The sequence below is a fragment of the Oncorhynchus mykiss genome, chromosome 17, assembly GCF_057628025.1.
Source record: "Oncorhynchus mykiss isolate SJ-2025 chromosome 17, ASM5762802v1, whole genome shotgun sequence".
In the NCBI taxonomy this organism is placed as follows: Eukaryota; Metazoa; Chordata; class Actinopteri; order Salmoniformes; family Salmonidae; genus Oncorhynchus; species Oncorhynchus mykiss.
Window position 1 is genome coordinate 9,364,650 of NC_143038.1, and position 15,350 is coordinate 9,379,999.

At 44.7% G+C, this 15,350-nt stretch overlaps 1 protein-coding gene and 1 pseudogene across 11 annotated transcripts in view; one reads left to right on the plus strand and one right to left on the minus strand.

The window, feature by feature from the left end:
• Positions 1-448: 448 nt before the first annotated feature.
• On the minus strand, positions 449-2,779 carry LOC110493601 (uncharacterized; annotated as a pseudogene).
• A 1,783-nt stretch (positions 2,780-4,562) lies between these two features.
• LOC110493599 (myomesin-2) overlaps positions 4,563-15,350 on the plus strand; it is a 37,568-nt gene continuing 26,780 nt past the window's right edge. For 5 of the 11 annotated variants that reach the window (XM_036949563.2, XM_036949564.2, XM_036949565.2 and 2 more), the window contains exons 1-6: positions 4,621-5,226; positions 6,463-6,589; positions 12,465-12,560; positions 13,183-13,318; positions 13,554-13,708; positions 15,046-15,138. In XM_036949563.2, coding sequence (XP_036805458.2) covers positions 6,486-6,589; positions 12,465-12,560; positions 13,183-13,318; positions 13,554-13,708; positions 15,046-15,138 — 584 coding nt within the window. In that variant the 5' untranslated portion in view covers positions 4,621-5,226; positions 6,463-6,485. Of the gene's footprint in view, positions 5,227-6,462; positions 6,590-12,464; positions 12,561-13,182; positions 13,319-13,553; positions 13,709-15,045; positions 15,139-15,350 lie in introns of all 11 variants that reach the window. The other 6 variants (XM_090204709.1, XM_090204710.1, XM_090204711.1 and 3 more) reach the window with 2 other exon arrangements.

Genomic DNA, 15,350 nt, shown 5'->3' on the forward strand with positions numbered 1-15,350 from the left:
TTCATAAATCTGAGAAACTTCATATCATAATAATTATCCATTTTATTAACCAATCCACAGTAATCTTAAAATCCACACAAAGAAAAACTAGTAGAAGTGATGCACAGGCTTCATTTTCTCCATTTCACATGCTAACAGTAACTGCAACACCATGCTCGTATCCAGCTGCAAAAACATAGAGACAAAGGAAAAGCAATGAATTAACCAATAGCAATGCCAGTTTTGTGAAAGTAGGACTCAGTGGAACTATGTTTCTTGCTAATGCATGCAAATAATATTACTCAACATTGCTGTAAAGCAGGGGTGAAAAACTAATTTTCTCCTGTGGGCCACATTGAGTCTTTAACGAAGTCTGAGGGCCACATTTAAATAGTCCTATGTTTTTGGAATTTTCAATGCTCCCTGACTGTCTAGCTTTTGTTTCTGTGATAGTGAGCTGGACAGAGTGAAGAGACTGTATACATGTAGGTCCATTGTCATTACCCCGCATCCGCTTCCGGCACTTTTCGACACCCTATATAAGTGGCAGTTTGAGGGCAAAAGCATTTAACTTAGTTTTATACCTTTTTCTGTCTCCTTTCCAGGTGGCTCCAGAAGTCCCATCTTCTCAAAAGGTGGCTCCAGAGTCTCTGTCTCCCCCATGAGGTAAAATGATTTCTCCAGGATTCTCTGACTCTTTCTGAACCTCCAGATGCCTCGGCACAGTGAGTCATGCTGCTCTGGCTCGGATGAGCTGGGATCTCTTGCTGCATTTGGCGTGGCTGACACTGTCTGTACAGATATTGATGACGTCCAGGCCAATGATTAGGGCATTTGAGGCCACGTTACATCGCCTTAATGTCTTAGTGGAGTGGAGCGGAGTGCCTTGTGCCAGCATCCCAATGTCAGGTAAATCTGCAGCAAGTTTTTTGCCCTCTTGGAGTCCCACCTTGCCTGCACCCATGACCACACCTTTTCCCTTTAGGGTGTCTATTGCGGAGGTATTTTTCACTATGGCATTAATCTTCTTTCCTAAACTCGTACCACCTTTTCACATAATCACTACAACCATTAATGCCTGCCTATTATGCCCCACAACAGGAAGAATTCTGCTGGCCACCTTCTCCATACTCCCCCAGAATATTTGGATGTCCTCTATGAAATGTTGAAAGACTGTATTGGCTTCCTTACTGTGGTATCTGTTAAAGATTATCTCTGTGACACCAGTGGTTAGACTGTTGACCCCACTGGTCACACCCATTCCAAGCCCTGCGATGGTGAGCCCCAGTGACAGCCCAGCAGTAACAGGGGCAAGACAAAGGCCTGCTATGGTCAGAGCCCCTCCTGTCGCCCCCACTGCACTGCCTACCACACTGGAGATATCAGACCCAAACTTCATCTCTTCTAGTTTGACAGCTCTCTTTTCCAACTCTATTAGAAAGTCCAGCATTCTGGAGTGGCACTGACTGAACAGACCAATGAAGTGCAGGGCAGAGTCCTGGAACAGGAACGTCAGTCTGAGGTGCTGGTCCATCCTAGCAGGAGGAACATATTCCACTTTTTCCATCAGAGACATTGAAACATGTTGCTGGAATTGATGATGATCAGAAATGAATGCCCTCAGTGTTAGTAAGCTAGTATTTGCAAATGTAACATAAAACAAAACTGGAAAGGTTTACCTGATATCACTCAAATGGCACAAATGGTTAAACATGTTCTGCATGGACCTTTCATTCACTTCAGGGCTGGTGTCAATCATCAAGTTGTCATTCTTCTCTCTGCAAAATCGTTTTCTAATGATGATTTTGTCAGACTACTCTCCACAAAATGATTTTCCTATAAGAAATAGATATAAAAAGTGTTATTTATAAAATATTTATTCAGCAATAATAGAGGGAGCATACATGTAACATGGTTCAATCTCTTTCAGAGCACTTACATTTTTTATATGAGGTAATACATTTGATAATAGTATACTGATATATATTTTGTGTGAAAGTTTACTGAGAACAAATATTTTAGAAAAATATATATGGTGTCATACTGAAGTATTTTGATTTGATCTGAATATTGTTGTAAATAATTTCAACTGATTTCCACTTACGCATTTCCCAATCCCATTCTCTCACACAGCTTCTCAGAGATGTGTATGTAATTTTCCAGGTGCTCGTACGGCACCTCCACATTGAGGAGGCATGGGGAAAAGAAGGCTGAAGCGTCCCTCTTAAAGTGGATAAGGAGAGGACAGGCCATTCTAGCGGAGGTGATGACAGCTCGGACATTTGCTTGTTCCCTCCCCTGAGGCAGAGGACACAACCGGTTTTCATCGGCAAATACAAACAGAGAGGTGACCACCAGCCTCTCCACAGCATCCATGAAGCAGTCCAACCTCTCCAGTACCCTTGAGAGTGTCCTTCAGTACAGCTTCCAGCTCCTTCTCCAGCTCCTTAAGCCTACGGTTTGCAGTCACCTGGGTCAGATAGTCTTTCGTGAACTCTCCCAATGCCTTGGTCTTGTCTTCTGCATTCAAGACTCGGCTGAATTTAAGATTGATTCTGTCTGACATTTCCTTGATGTTCTTCATCTTGGATTGTTCCTCCTTTCTTTGCAGGATCCACCTTGGATGCCTGTCACAGAATTTCTCCACTGTGTGGATATAGCTGAGGGTGTCTGAGATGTATTGGCCCAATAACTCTCTCATTTCCTCTGAGAAATAAGAAGATGCAGTTTAGAAAGGATTTCTGTCTCAAAGTACTTTACAGGGTCTCTATTGAAGATAAGTACAGTAAAACTACTTTACTAATCACCAACTACACAGATCTGGTCCCAGAAGATCAATGATCAAGAAATATATACCTTAATGCACTGAATCTTGCAGATGGATTTCAGTCAACTTAGGCTACTCATTTAAAATGAAACAATAAAAATGAGTCTGAGATGTGTTCCACCTTCAATCCTTTTTATATCCCTCAAACCAATGTTTCTTACTACCAAGACTTTGTGATCTTCAGCCATTTGGATTTTGCTCCCTGCTAAGGACTAAGGCATGGTGGCTCGGGTCAAATGTCAGCCAATAGGGATGCTGTTGAGAGCCGGGGTCGAGGTGCTCAGATGCTATTAGCTATGCTATTGTGTTTTCATTGTTATTATTGTTATTATGTTAATACAAATATTTCTAGCAGTGTACGTTAAAGCTAGAATCCTTATTTGCTACATACATTTTTGGACTTATAAATTAATGATATATACCCATTGATTCTTCAAGAATACAACTTATACACTGATTATACTAAACATTAAAAACACCTGCCCTTTCCATGACATCGCCTGAACAGGTGAATCCAGGTGAAAGCTATGATCCCTTATTGATGTCACTTGTTAAATCCACTTCGATTAGTGTAGATAAAGGGGAGGAGACAGGTTAAAGAAGGATTTTTAAGCCTTGAGACAATTGAGATATGGATTGTGTATGTGTGCCATTCTGAGATTGAAAGGGCAAAAAATGTAAGTGCATTTGAACTGAGTATGATAATAGGTGCTAGGGGCACCGTTTTGTGTCAAGAACTGCAACGCTGATCGTTTTTTCACGCTCAACAGCTTCCCATGCGTATCAAGAATGGTCCACCACCCAAAGGACATCCAGCCAACTTGACACAACCGTGGGAAGAATTGGAGTCAACTCAGTACTAGGAAGGTGTTCCTGATGTTTGGTATACTCAGTGTATATGCCTGGTGAGCTTTGATTAACTGTTGTACTCCATCAAAACCCCAAATATTATCTTGTTTTATGCCAATGTTTATAAACAACATAAATGTAAAACATTTTACAGCCTCAAAACATGGTTATAACTATTATTTTTATATCATGTATGGTCAGTCCTATATCATGTATGGTCAATAATTTGAGTGGTTACATTTCTCCAGGCCCAACCCTCAGCTTTTGCCAAAACAGGCAGGGCAACCGCTTTGTTATTGTTACAATTAAGGATTCTAGCTTCAAATCATGACAGCTAACATTGTTCAGATAAATTCAAAAGTGTCCTATGCAGGTCTCAGCTCAGGTGTCAAATCATGACATGGTATATTATAAAATGTAGCTTTTTAAGGAACATTCTGATCTACAGTTTATTGTATGGCAGTTGATTTCCATCCTGATCTGGGTAATTGTTCAATGTGCTGCAGACCCAGATTAAGTATATTAATGTACTAATAAAGCACTTTCAAATGAGATCTCCCTTGACAATGCTTTTTAGTCCAGGAGTAGGCTTGTCCCATAATTCACTGCACCTGCACTATAACTTTAACTCTAAAATCTATCAAAAAGTTGTCAACTCCTGGGTTTATAAAACACTTCTGAAAATCGCACCATATTGAAAATGACTGTAGATTTTGCACATGGGCGGTTGAAAGTTTATCTGCTAAGTCATATCAGATGTAATTCCAGTTATTTTATTTTAGCATTTTCAAAATAGAAAGATATCGATCAAAATAGTTGTAGGGCTATAGTAGTCCACTTACTGTAAACGGTGAGGGTATCACTGTTTCTGAACTTAATCTCTGGTTAAAAATAGCTGCTGGCAAGTGTTTGGTCCTGGGTGGGAGGCAATCTTGAGAACCCTAAAAAGGTCTCATAAGCTTAACAGTGTTAATATCACACGGAATAAATCACGTCAAATTCAACTACTGTCGCAGATAATGACAGTTAAGGGTGTCCGTTTGTAGATAGAAAATCATTATTAGGAAATTGGTCAAACTAATTGAAGTGGGAGTGAGCAAATCTTAGTGGGAGTGAGAAAATCACCTTCAAGAGAGCTCTCCATTCGATTTATAAATTCGGTAGTCATCTCGAAAACAAAAAATAGGCTAAAACACATTTTTATATGCCTATTACATTATTAACAAAATAAAAAAATCACGAATCTTTTGCTAGGAAGAACAGTCTATCCAACAAATAACCTGTAGAAAAATCCTACAATAATATAGACGAAACTGAAGCAAATATTTGTGTTAATTATTTGACAATTTCAACAGCCACCTGCCCTCGTCAACTTGGACTAAAAGTGTTGAATGGGTCAGAAAATGTTGGTAAACGCTATATATAGTCATAGGTGCATCCATACATGGGGTGGTCGTGGAAAGCCATTCCTTGAGTGAGAGTGTAATATTTTTGTTACCATCATCAGCAAGTGCCTCCCAAGCGGCATCAGGCTCGTCTGCTACCGCTTTGCGCTGTTTTAATCTCAAGGGGTGAGTCGCGTTTCTTTCTGTTATTTTTTCATAATTACATTGAGCGGGTCGATATAAATCCGACATTTCTATTTCAGGGGAACCTTATATTTCCAGTACATTAACGTTGATAATGGTCATATATGGGGTCATACATGTTAACTAATTGAAAGAGTGACCGATGTACATGTCTGGAGTTGTTTTGGGGATTGATAATTTGTCACCAGTGAGGGATAAATGGTTGTGTTGGAATTTATCTGTAGGCTGTTATACTTTCACTGTGCACTAATTGCATGCCTTTGAATGAAGAGGTCGCTGAACCTATTTTCTTGGGTGCGTAATTTTGGTTCATAGTAGATGATGTAGGCTACCTAACTAATGATTGTGCACACCTAAGACACATACTGGAAATATGGATAGTGTACTGTATAGGGAGGGTACATAAAAAGTTGAGTATTTAATTCATTTAGGGGCAGTTGAATAATTAATTTATTGATTGATCAGGGTGCTTATGTTAGGCCAATTTATTTTCCAATTCATATTGTCATACATTCAGCCAAAGGTGCAGACTACTACTTTTCTTCTGTAGCTTTTGACTATATTTCTCCAGTGCATTAGCCTTCAGACTTCTTTCAGCTATTCATAGATGAGCTGTGCTCCCTGTAAGGTGAAACATTTGAGGGGCTGACCCCTGCTGATATGGTGGTATGTGGAGGCAACATTCATGGCCCCTCTTGTCATTTGTGGGATACATATTATAGAACTAGTATGCAAGGCAGAAAATGTGAAAGATACATTCTCTAGCAAAGTATTTTGAGTTTATTGGAGAAATAATAACCATTGCATATAAGTCCTTTGACAGCCATTTTGTGAGGCCTTCAAAGACAGTCTTTAGCCTTCAAAGAAAGCTTGTGTGCCTATAAATACGCCCACTGTAATTAGGCTATGTTGTCATTAACTATGTGAAAAGTTGATAATAAAAGGGAATATTCATGTCCTGAATTGCCTTCTACATGGATAGGACCAAGGCTTTGCAGATTTTCATCAACCGTAAACAGTTGTCAACTATAGTTGACAATAGCAGCGTGAAAGCGCTCAATGGGAAGTCATTATTGTGTCTGATAATGCTAAAACATTGATGTTAATGTTGAAAACCTCATTAACACAGCAAACAATATCCAATGTTCAGTTGCATGTGAAGTAAAGGTAAACAATTCCATTTCCCTCCTCCCTCTCCTTACCTGGTATTGTGACCAGGTTTCTTTTGAAGTGTTCCAGCCATGGCTACCAAGGTCATGCATTTTAATCAGAAGAAGCATGTGAGCCACGTCAGCCATCACAGCTCTCACACTACTAAGCATGTTGTCAAGGAGCACTCTTCAAGGTAGGGGATTAGTGTTATTGCTCACATGCAGCACTATAGAAAGCTGTTTGTTTTTTTGGCAATACAGTAGCTGGTGCACAATAGTGTGGATGTACATAGTGTCATGTACTGTCATGTTGTCTTGTCTCTGTCCTTTCCCTTCACCCTGTCTCCCTCTGCTGGTCGTTGTTATGTTACCTTTTCTCCCCCTCTTTTCCCCAGCTGTGCCTTGTCTCCTCCTAATTACCCATTCACCCCGTTCCCCACCTGTTCCCTTTTTCCCTCTGATTAGGTCCCTATATCTCTCTCTGTTTCTGCTCCTGTCCTTGTCGGATTCTTGTTTGTTTGTTTGTGTGTCTCATGCCTGAACCAGACTATCATCGTGTGTGCTGCAACCTTGTCCTGTCCTGTCGGAATCTACCTGTCCATCTGAGCCACGTATGTTCGTCATTAAAGTACTCTGTTTGTTAATTCGCTTTTGGGTCCTCATTCACGCACCATAACAGAAGAATCCGACCAAGAATGGACCCAGCGACTTCGGATCCTCTCCACTCAGCCGTCGAGATCCAGGGAGCGATGCTAGGCAGACACGAGCAGGAATTGTCTGCTGCTCGACATGCCGTTGAGACCCTGGCCACCCAAGTCTCCAACCTCACAGAACAGGTTCACCATCTCCGCCTCGATCCACCGGCCACTTCCAGGGCTTTCGAATCTCCGGAGCCCAGAATCAATAACCCGCCGTGTTACTCTGGGGAGCCCACTGAATGCCGCTCGTTCCTCACCCAGTGTGATATTGTGTTTTCTCTCCAGCCCAACACTTACGCCAGGAGCACTGCTCGTGTCGCCTACGTCATATCTCTCCTTACTGGACGGGCTCGTGAGTGGGGCACGGCAATCTGGGAGGCAAGGGCTGAGTGTACTAACCAGTATCAGGACTTTAAGGAGGAGATGATACGGGTTTTTGATCGATCTGTTTTTGGGGAGGAGGCTTCCAGGGCCCTGTCTTCCCTATGTCAAGGCAATCGATCCATAACAGACTACTCTATTGAGTTTCGCACTCTTGCTGCCTCCAGTGGCTGGAACGAGCCGGCTTTGCTCGCTCGTCTTCTGGAGGGTCTCCGCGCAGAGGTAAAGGATGAGATTCTCTCCCGGGAGGTTCCTTCCAGCGTGGATTCCTTGATTGAACTCGCTATTCGCATTGAGCGACGGGTTGATCTTCGTCACCGAGCTCGTGGAAAGGAGCTCGCGTTCTCCGTTGTCCCCCTCTCCGCATCACTACCATCTTCCTCTGCCGGCTCGGGAGCTGAGCCTATGCAGCTGGGAGGTATCCGCATCTCGACTAAGGAGAGGGAACGGAGAATCACCAACCGCCTCTGTCTCTATTGCGGTTCTGCTGGTCATTTTGTCACTTCATGTCCAGTAAAAGCCAGAGCTCATCAGTAAGCGGAGGGCTACTGGTGAGCGCTACTACTCCTGTTTCCTCTGTCTCTTCTTCACAGGAGGAGCCTGGTGATTTGACAGGGGTGCCGGAGGAATATCACGATCTGCGCACGGTGTTCAGTCGGTCCAGGGCCACCTCTCTTCCTCCACACCGGTCGTATGATTGTAGTATTGATCTCCTTCCGGGAACCACTCCCCCCCGGGGTAGACTATACTCTCTGTCGGCTCCCGAACGTAAGGCTCTCGAGGATTATTTGTCTGTAGCTCTTGACGCCGGTACCATAGTCCCCTCCTCCTCTCCCGCCGGAGCGGGGTTTTTTTTTGTCAAGAAGAAGGACGGGTCTCTGCGCCCCTGCATAGATTATCGAGGGCTGAATGACATAACAGTTAAGAATCGTTATCCGCTTCCTCTTATGTCTTCAGCCTTCGAGATCCTGCAGGGAGCCAGGTTTTTCACTAAGTTGGACCTTCGTAACGCTTACCATCTCGTGCGCATCAGGGAGGGGGACGAGTGGAAGACGGCGTTTAACACTCCGTTAGGGCACTTTGAATACCGGGTTCTTCCTTTCGGCCTCGCTAACGCTCCAGCTGTCTTTCAGGCATTAGTCAATGATGTCCTGAGAGACATGCTGAACATCTTTGTTTTCGTTTACCTTGACGATATCCTGATTTTTTCACCGTCACTCCAGATTCATCTTCAGCACGTTCGACGTGTCCTCCAGCGCCTTTTAGAGAATTGTCTTTTTGTGAAGGCTGAGAAGTGCACTTTTCATGCCTCCTCCGTCACATTTCTCGGTTCTGTTATTTCCGCTGAAGGCATTAAGATGGATCCCGCTAAGGTCCAAGCTGTCATTGATTGGCCCGCTCCTAAGTCACGCGTCGAGCTGCAGCGCTTTCTCGGCTTCGCGAACTTCTATCGTCGTTTCATCCGTAATTTCGGTCAGGTGGCAGCTCCTCTCACAGCCCTTACTTCTGTCAAGACGTGCTTTAAGTGGTCCGTTTCCGCCCAGGGAGCTTTTGATCTCCTCAAGAATCGTTTTACATCCGCTCCTATCCTTGTTACACCTGACGTCTCTAGACAGTTCGTTGTCGAGGTTGACGCGTCAGAGGTGGGCGTGGGAGCCATTCTTTCTCAGCGCTCCCTCTCTGACGACAAGGTCCACCCATGCGCGTATTTTTCTCATCGCCTGTCCCCGTCGGAACGTAACTATGATGTGGGAAACCGCGAACTGCTCGCCATCCGGTTAGCCCTAGGCGAATGGCGACAGTGGTTGGAGGGGGCGACCGTTCCTTTTGTCGTTTGGACTGACCATAGGAACCTTGAGTACATCCGTTCTGCCAAACGACTTAATGCGCGTCAGGCGCGTTGGGCGCTGTTTTTCGCTCGTTTCGAGTTCGTGATTTCTTATCGTCCGGGCTCTAAGAACACCAAGCCTGATGCTTTATCTCGTCTCTTCAGTTCTTCAGTAGCCTCCACTGACCCCGAGGGGATTCTCCCTGAGGGGCGTGTTGTCGGGTTGACTGTCTGGGGAATTGAGAGGCAGGTAAAGCAAGCGCTCACTCACACTCCGTCGCCGCGCGCTTGTCCTAGGAACCTTCTTTTCGTTCCCGTTCCTACTCGTCTGGCCGTTCTTCAGTGGGCTCACTCTGCCAAGTTAGCCGGCCACCCTGGCGTTCGGGGTACGCTTGCTTCCATTCGCCAGCGTTTTTGGTGGCCCACCCGGGAGCATGACACGCGTCGTTTCGTGGCTGCTTGTTCGGTCTGCGCGCAGACTAAGTCCGGTAACTCCCCTCCTGCCGGCCGTCTCAGGCCGCTTCCCATTCCCTCTCGACCGTGGTCTCACATCGCCTTAGATTTTGTCACCGGACTGCCTTCGTCAGCGGGGAAGACTGTTATTCTTACGGTTGTCGACAGGTTCTCTAAGGCGGCTCATTTTATTCCCCTTGCTAAGCTTCCTTCTGCTAAAGAGACGGCACAAATCATCATCGAGAATGTTTTCAGAATTCATGGCCTTCCGTCAGACGTCGTTTCGGACAGAGGTCCGCAATTCACGTCTCAATTTTGGAGGGAGTTTTGCCGTTTGATTGGGGCTTCCGTCAGTCTCTCTTCCGGCTTTCACCCCCAGTCTAACGGTCAAGCAGAACGGGCCAATCAGACTATTGGTCGCATCTTACGCAGTCTTTCTTTTCGCAACCCTGCGTCTTGGTCAGAACAGCTCCCCTGGGCAGAATACGCCCACAACTCGCTTCCTTCGTCTGCGACAGGGCTATCTCCTTTTCAGAGTAGCCTCGGGTACCAGCCTCCGCTGTTCTCATCTCAGTTCGCCGAGTCCAGCGTCCCCTCCGCTCAGGCTTTTGTCCAACGTTGCGAGCGCACCTGGAAGAGGGTCAGGTCTGCACTTTGCCGTTATAGGGCGCAGACTGTGAGAGCTGCTAATAAGCGTAGAACTAAGAGTCCTAGATATTGTCGCGGTCAGAGAGTTTGGCTCTCCACTCAGAACCTTCCCCTTAAGACCGCTTCTCGCAAGTTGACCCCGCGGTTCATTGGTCCGTTCCGTATTTCTCAAATCATTAACCCTGTCGCAGTGCGACTTCTTCTGCCGCGATATCTTCGTCGCGTCCACCCGGTCTTCCATGTCTCCTGTGTCAAGCCCGTTCTTCGCGCCCCCGCTCGTCTCCCCCCCCCCCCCCCCATCCTTGTCGAGGGCGCACCCATCTACAGGGTCCGTAGGATTTTGGACATGCGTCCTCGGGGCCGTGGTCATCAGTACCTAGTAGATTGGGAGGGGTACGGTCCTGAGGAGAGGAGTTGGGTTCCCTCTCGGGACGTGCTGGACCGTGCGCTGATCGATGATTTCCTCCGTTGCCGCCAGGCTTCCTCCTCGAGTGCGCCAGGAGGCGCTCGGTGAGTGGGGGGGTACTGTCATGTACTGTCATGTTGTCTTGTCTCTGTCCTTTCCCTTCACCCTGTCTCCCTCTGCTGGTCGTTGTTATGTTACCTTTTCTCCCCCTCTTTTCCCCAGCTGTGCCTTGTCTCCTCCTAATTACCCATTCACCCCGTTCCCCACCTGTTCCCTTTTTCCCTCTGATTAGGTCCCTATATCTCTCTCTGTTTCTGCTCCTGTCCTTGTCGGATTCTTGTTTGTTTGTTTGTGTGTCTCATGCCTGAACCAGACTATCATCGTGTGTGCTGCAACCTTGTCCTGTCCTGTCGGAATCTACCTGTCCATCTGAGCCACGTATGTTCGTCATTAAAGTACTCTGTTTGTTAATTCGCTTTTGGGTCCTCATTCACGCACCATAACACATAGTGCTGGTGTAGAGAGAATTGAAGTGGACAAGAGATGGTCTCCAACATCAAATGTCCACCACCCCATGCTGATGCTTTGCGGCTTGCGACAATAGATTTTGCCTTGTTTTAGGGTCGTGGGGTCATAGCAGGCCACTAGATGTTGCTTTAGCGCACTGCATCCTAAACCTCAGACCACCACAACCCTTTGGTGGTTGCGCCATCCGCTGTGCTTCAAACTGCAATTCCAAGGATATAGGAGTCTGTGGTGTGTTGAAGTGGGGGTGGGCAAATGGAGCTGTACCCAATGAAGCCTCAAACTGCAAGCAGAAGCCAAAGTGTTGGGACCTATTGACCGGGTCATAGCAGGTCGTGAAGTTGATGTTGTTATGCAACCCATGTCATAGAGTATTGTGCATGCCACTGCTTCACTGTGCCTGAAACATATGCTGAACCCTGTTCTAGACCCCAACCCATCAAGAAAAAACTTTCCAGTTTCTGGACTCTATACTAGTTATATTTGATAAGAAATTAAAGGGCAATTCTGTAACCTTTCAATCTCCTATTCATCATATCCAGCACCAAACCAGTGTCCATATATGTGAAAACAGCACGCTTCTATGATCTGTGGTTAAAAAGACAAGAAGAAAGGTACAAAAAACAATGGTTCTCTGTGACATCACATGGTGGGATTCAAAGTAAAAAACTGGGATTTTCTAAACCTGCAACGAGTTTCTAGCCCAAGGAAGGGTATTTTCTTGTTCCACATGTCACTACGAGTATCATAGTGTTTGAAATTTCCTGTTTTTAAAATGTTTGACTTTGATAATATCATCGGGTAGACATTTTTTACTTTATATTTTTTTCTACATAACAGAAATGCGCCATTTTCACATATGTTGACACTAGTATTGTGCTGGAGATATTGAAAATGTTGAAAAGTGAACTTTTGTCAAATACCAATGATCTCACTATCTAGGTGAAAACCACTCAATTAATTTCTTTATTAGCTCTTATGTCCCTTTTGGTTTTTGATATGAAATATATTCTGCAATTGTTTTTACATTTTAAAATCACAGTACCACCACAACAGTGCTGGCACTAAGTGTTTGTTTATCTTCCTGTCTACCTGTTCTAATGACTCTAACGACTGCTCTCTCTCCACAGGAAATCAAGCTCTAAGTCTGTGAACCAGGTGCAGCACACCCACGCCACAGAGGCTATGGCTGAACCAGCCTATACAGTGCCGGCGTTCAGGCAGAGGTGGGTCCAATAGGACAGTGTCTCACAGCTACATTGGCCCAGTACAGAACCACCCCTAGCTCTTACCCCTAGACACTTGTGTAGATCTGAAAGGATTAGATAGGTGTAAGCAATTTGGTGAAATCTACACCCAACTAAGATTGAACTACTACCATACCTATTAAATTCTTTCAGGTTTACATAAAGTGCAGATGGGAAGGGGCTAGGGGTTGTTTCTGGACAGGGCCGATATGTCATGCTGTTTTAGGTGTAAGGGAATATGAACCACAGTCAGAGCTGACAGCAGGCAAAAACTACCAGGAGCTACCACGGTGACTGAAAAACACAGCAAATATGCCAAATTGTGTCCTGGTACATGTGTTGTGTTTCATTATACAGTGGGATCATCAACTAGATTCAGCTGCGGGCCGATTTTTATACAATGAGCTGGTTCTTCAAAACAAGCCCCCAGTTGTGGAACCCTGTTATACAGGATGTGTTGGTTAGATGTTAATAAAGGACCTATCTGACCTACCACTGGACAATATGTTGAAGTGTTAATCTGTTGTTGTTTTTTATTAAACACTGTATATTGTACTGGTATATCAATTCTTATATTTCCGGCTGTGTAATATGTATGTAGGAGCGCCGATGAGATAGAGGAGTACCAGCGAGTGTCTAGTCATGTTGGGAAAGGACTTGCTTCAATTCAGAAGGAGCTCCACAGGATGAAAGTGGCCACAAAGACCCAAGTGGAGAATATTGCTATTACGAGAGAGGTAATACACTGGATTGTGGAAGGATCATGTTATATACAGTGCTGCTGACAAAGGATCATGTATCATATATCAGATACCCTGTAGTTTGCAAATACCACAGTTAACAGATATGTAATATTTGATAGCTTTTTGCCTATAGTTTCTATTATCCTATTTCTACCTGTACTAACCTTATCACTGCTGGAGGAAAGGTTCCCCCTCATTTGCTAATGCAACCTATACTGTCTCTCCTCAGGTGCAGGAGATGATGCACAAGAAGATGACGTTGAGTACGGAGACAGACAAGGCCCCTGACTTCATGGTGGCTCTGAGGCCCCACACCGTATGGGAGAAGACTCCTGTCAAGCTGTTCTGCACCGTAGGCGGTCACCCCAGGCCTATTGTCAAATGGTTAGAAGTGCTAGCCTCTTATTGAACCACTGTTGTACTTCATTATGTATCCGTTTCCATATTGTGTATGCATCTAGTAACTACTATGATTAGCCATGTAGTCTTTGAGATGTGACATGTTTTACCAACAACTTAGCAACTGCTTAATTTATAGACAGACAGTTTAGTGACATTTACCTACGATGGATTAGAATGCACTTTTAATGAGCATTTACCTGCAGTTGTGGTTGTAAACTGGTTATAATTACATTTCAACCAGATTTTCCTCTGGGACAGTACTTGGCTGGCCTTCATTATGGTGTCTATTGGAGCTTTTTAGTGAGGTTTCCTCACTTTATGGGTCTCATTAGCACCATGTTAATGATCACATTAGCACCAATTACACCGTCCAGCAGCCAGCACCTTGGTCTTGTCTAATGCTATAAATGTCTCTGCCCATTTCACTGTTTATTGGAGGGACTTCACAGATATTTAGGCTATATTTTGTTTATGTTTCCTGTCATCAACCTCCCGAGTGGCGCAGTGGTCTAAGGCAGTGCTAGCTGTGCCACTAGAGATTCTGGGTTCAAGTCCAGGCTCTGTCGCAGCAGGCCGCGACCGGGAGACCCTTGGGCCGGCGCACAATTGGCCCAGCGTCGTCCAGGTTAGGGGAGGGTTTGGCCGCCAGGGATGTCCTTGTCCCATCGTGCACTAGTGACTCCTGTGGCGGGCAGGGGCAGTGCACGCTGACACGGTCACCAGGTGTACGGTGTTTCCTCCGACACATTGGTGCGGCTGGCTTCCGAGTTAAGTGGGCAAGAAGTGTGTCAAGAAGCAGTGCGGCTTAGTTGGGTTGTGTTTCGGAGGACGCACGCCTCTCCCGAGTCCGTACAGGAGAGGCAGCGATGAGAGAAGACTGTAACTACCAATTGGATACCATGAGAAAAATTAATTAAAATGTTTCCTGTCAACACGGTCTCATTAGAAATGTTCAAAATAGTGATGTTTAACCATTGAAGTTATTTCAAATATATTAGTTACGTCAATGCCGGGGCGGCAGGGTAGCCTAGTGGTTAGAGTGTTGTACTAGTAACTGGAAGGTTGTAAGTTCAAACCCCCAAGCTGACAAGGTACAAATCTGTCGTTCTGCCCCTGAACAGGCAGTTAACCCACTAGGCCGTTCCTAGGCCGTCATTGAAAATAAGAATTTGTTCTTAACTTAAAATAAAATAAAAAATTATGCCATATTAGTTATATGTCACATAGCAGACATATTAAAAACATGTCATTACAGAGAATTCCATCAATACTGAGGTGTAAAAGAACCCACTTACTAACTTGATGCCTTGTATTTTCAGGTATAAGGGAGGAAAACCTGTTGACCCACTGAGTGCCCCAGGAAAGTACAAGATGGAGAGCAAGTATGGAGTACACAGTCTGATTATTAGCAGGTACTGTACCTCACTCTAATTCACTGTCTCTTTTCATGTTAATTGGTTTAATTTGACCAAGGTCAAGTTCGGGTTCATTTCAACTTGATTAAGGACATTAACCGAAATTCAATTCATTTGAAATCATTATTACACACATTAAATTGCGTTTCATTTCTTGAACTTACTGACGTCAAATGAAATTGTCACTTGTCTAAAGCCAGCTCCGCCTC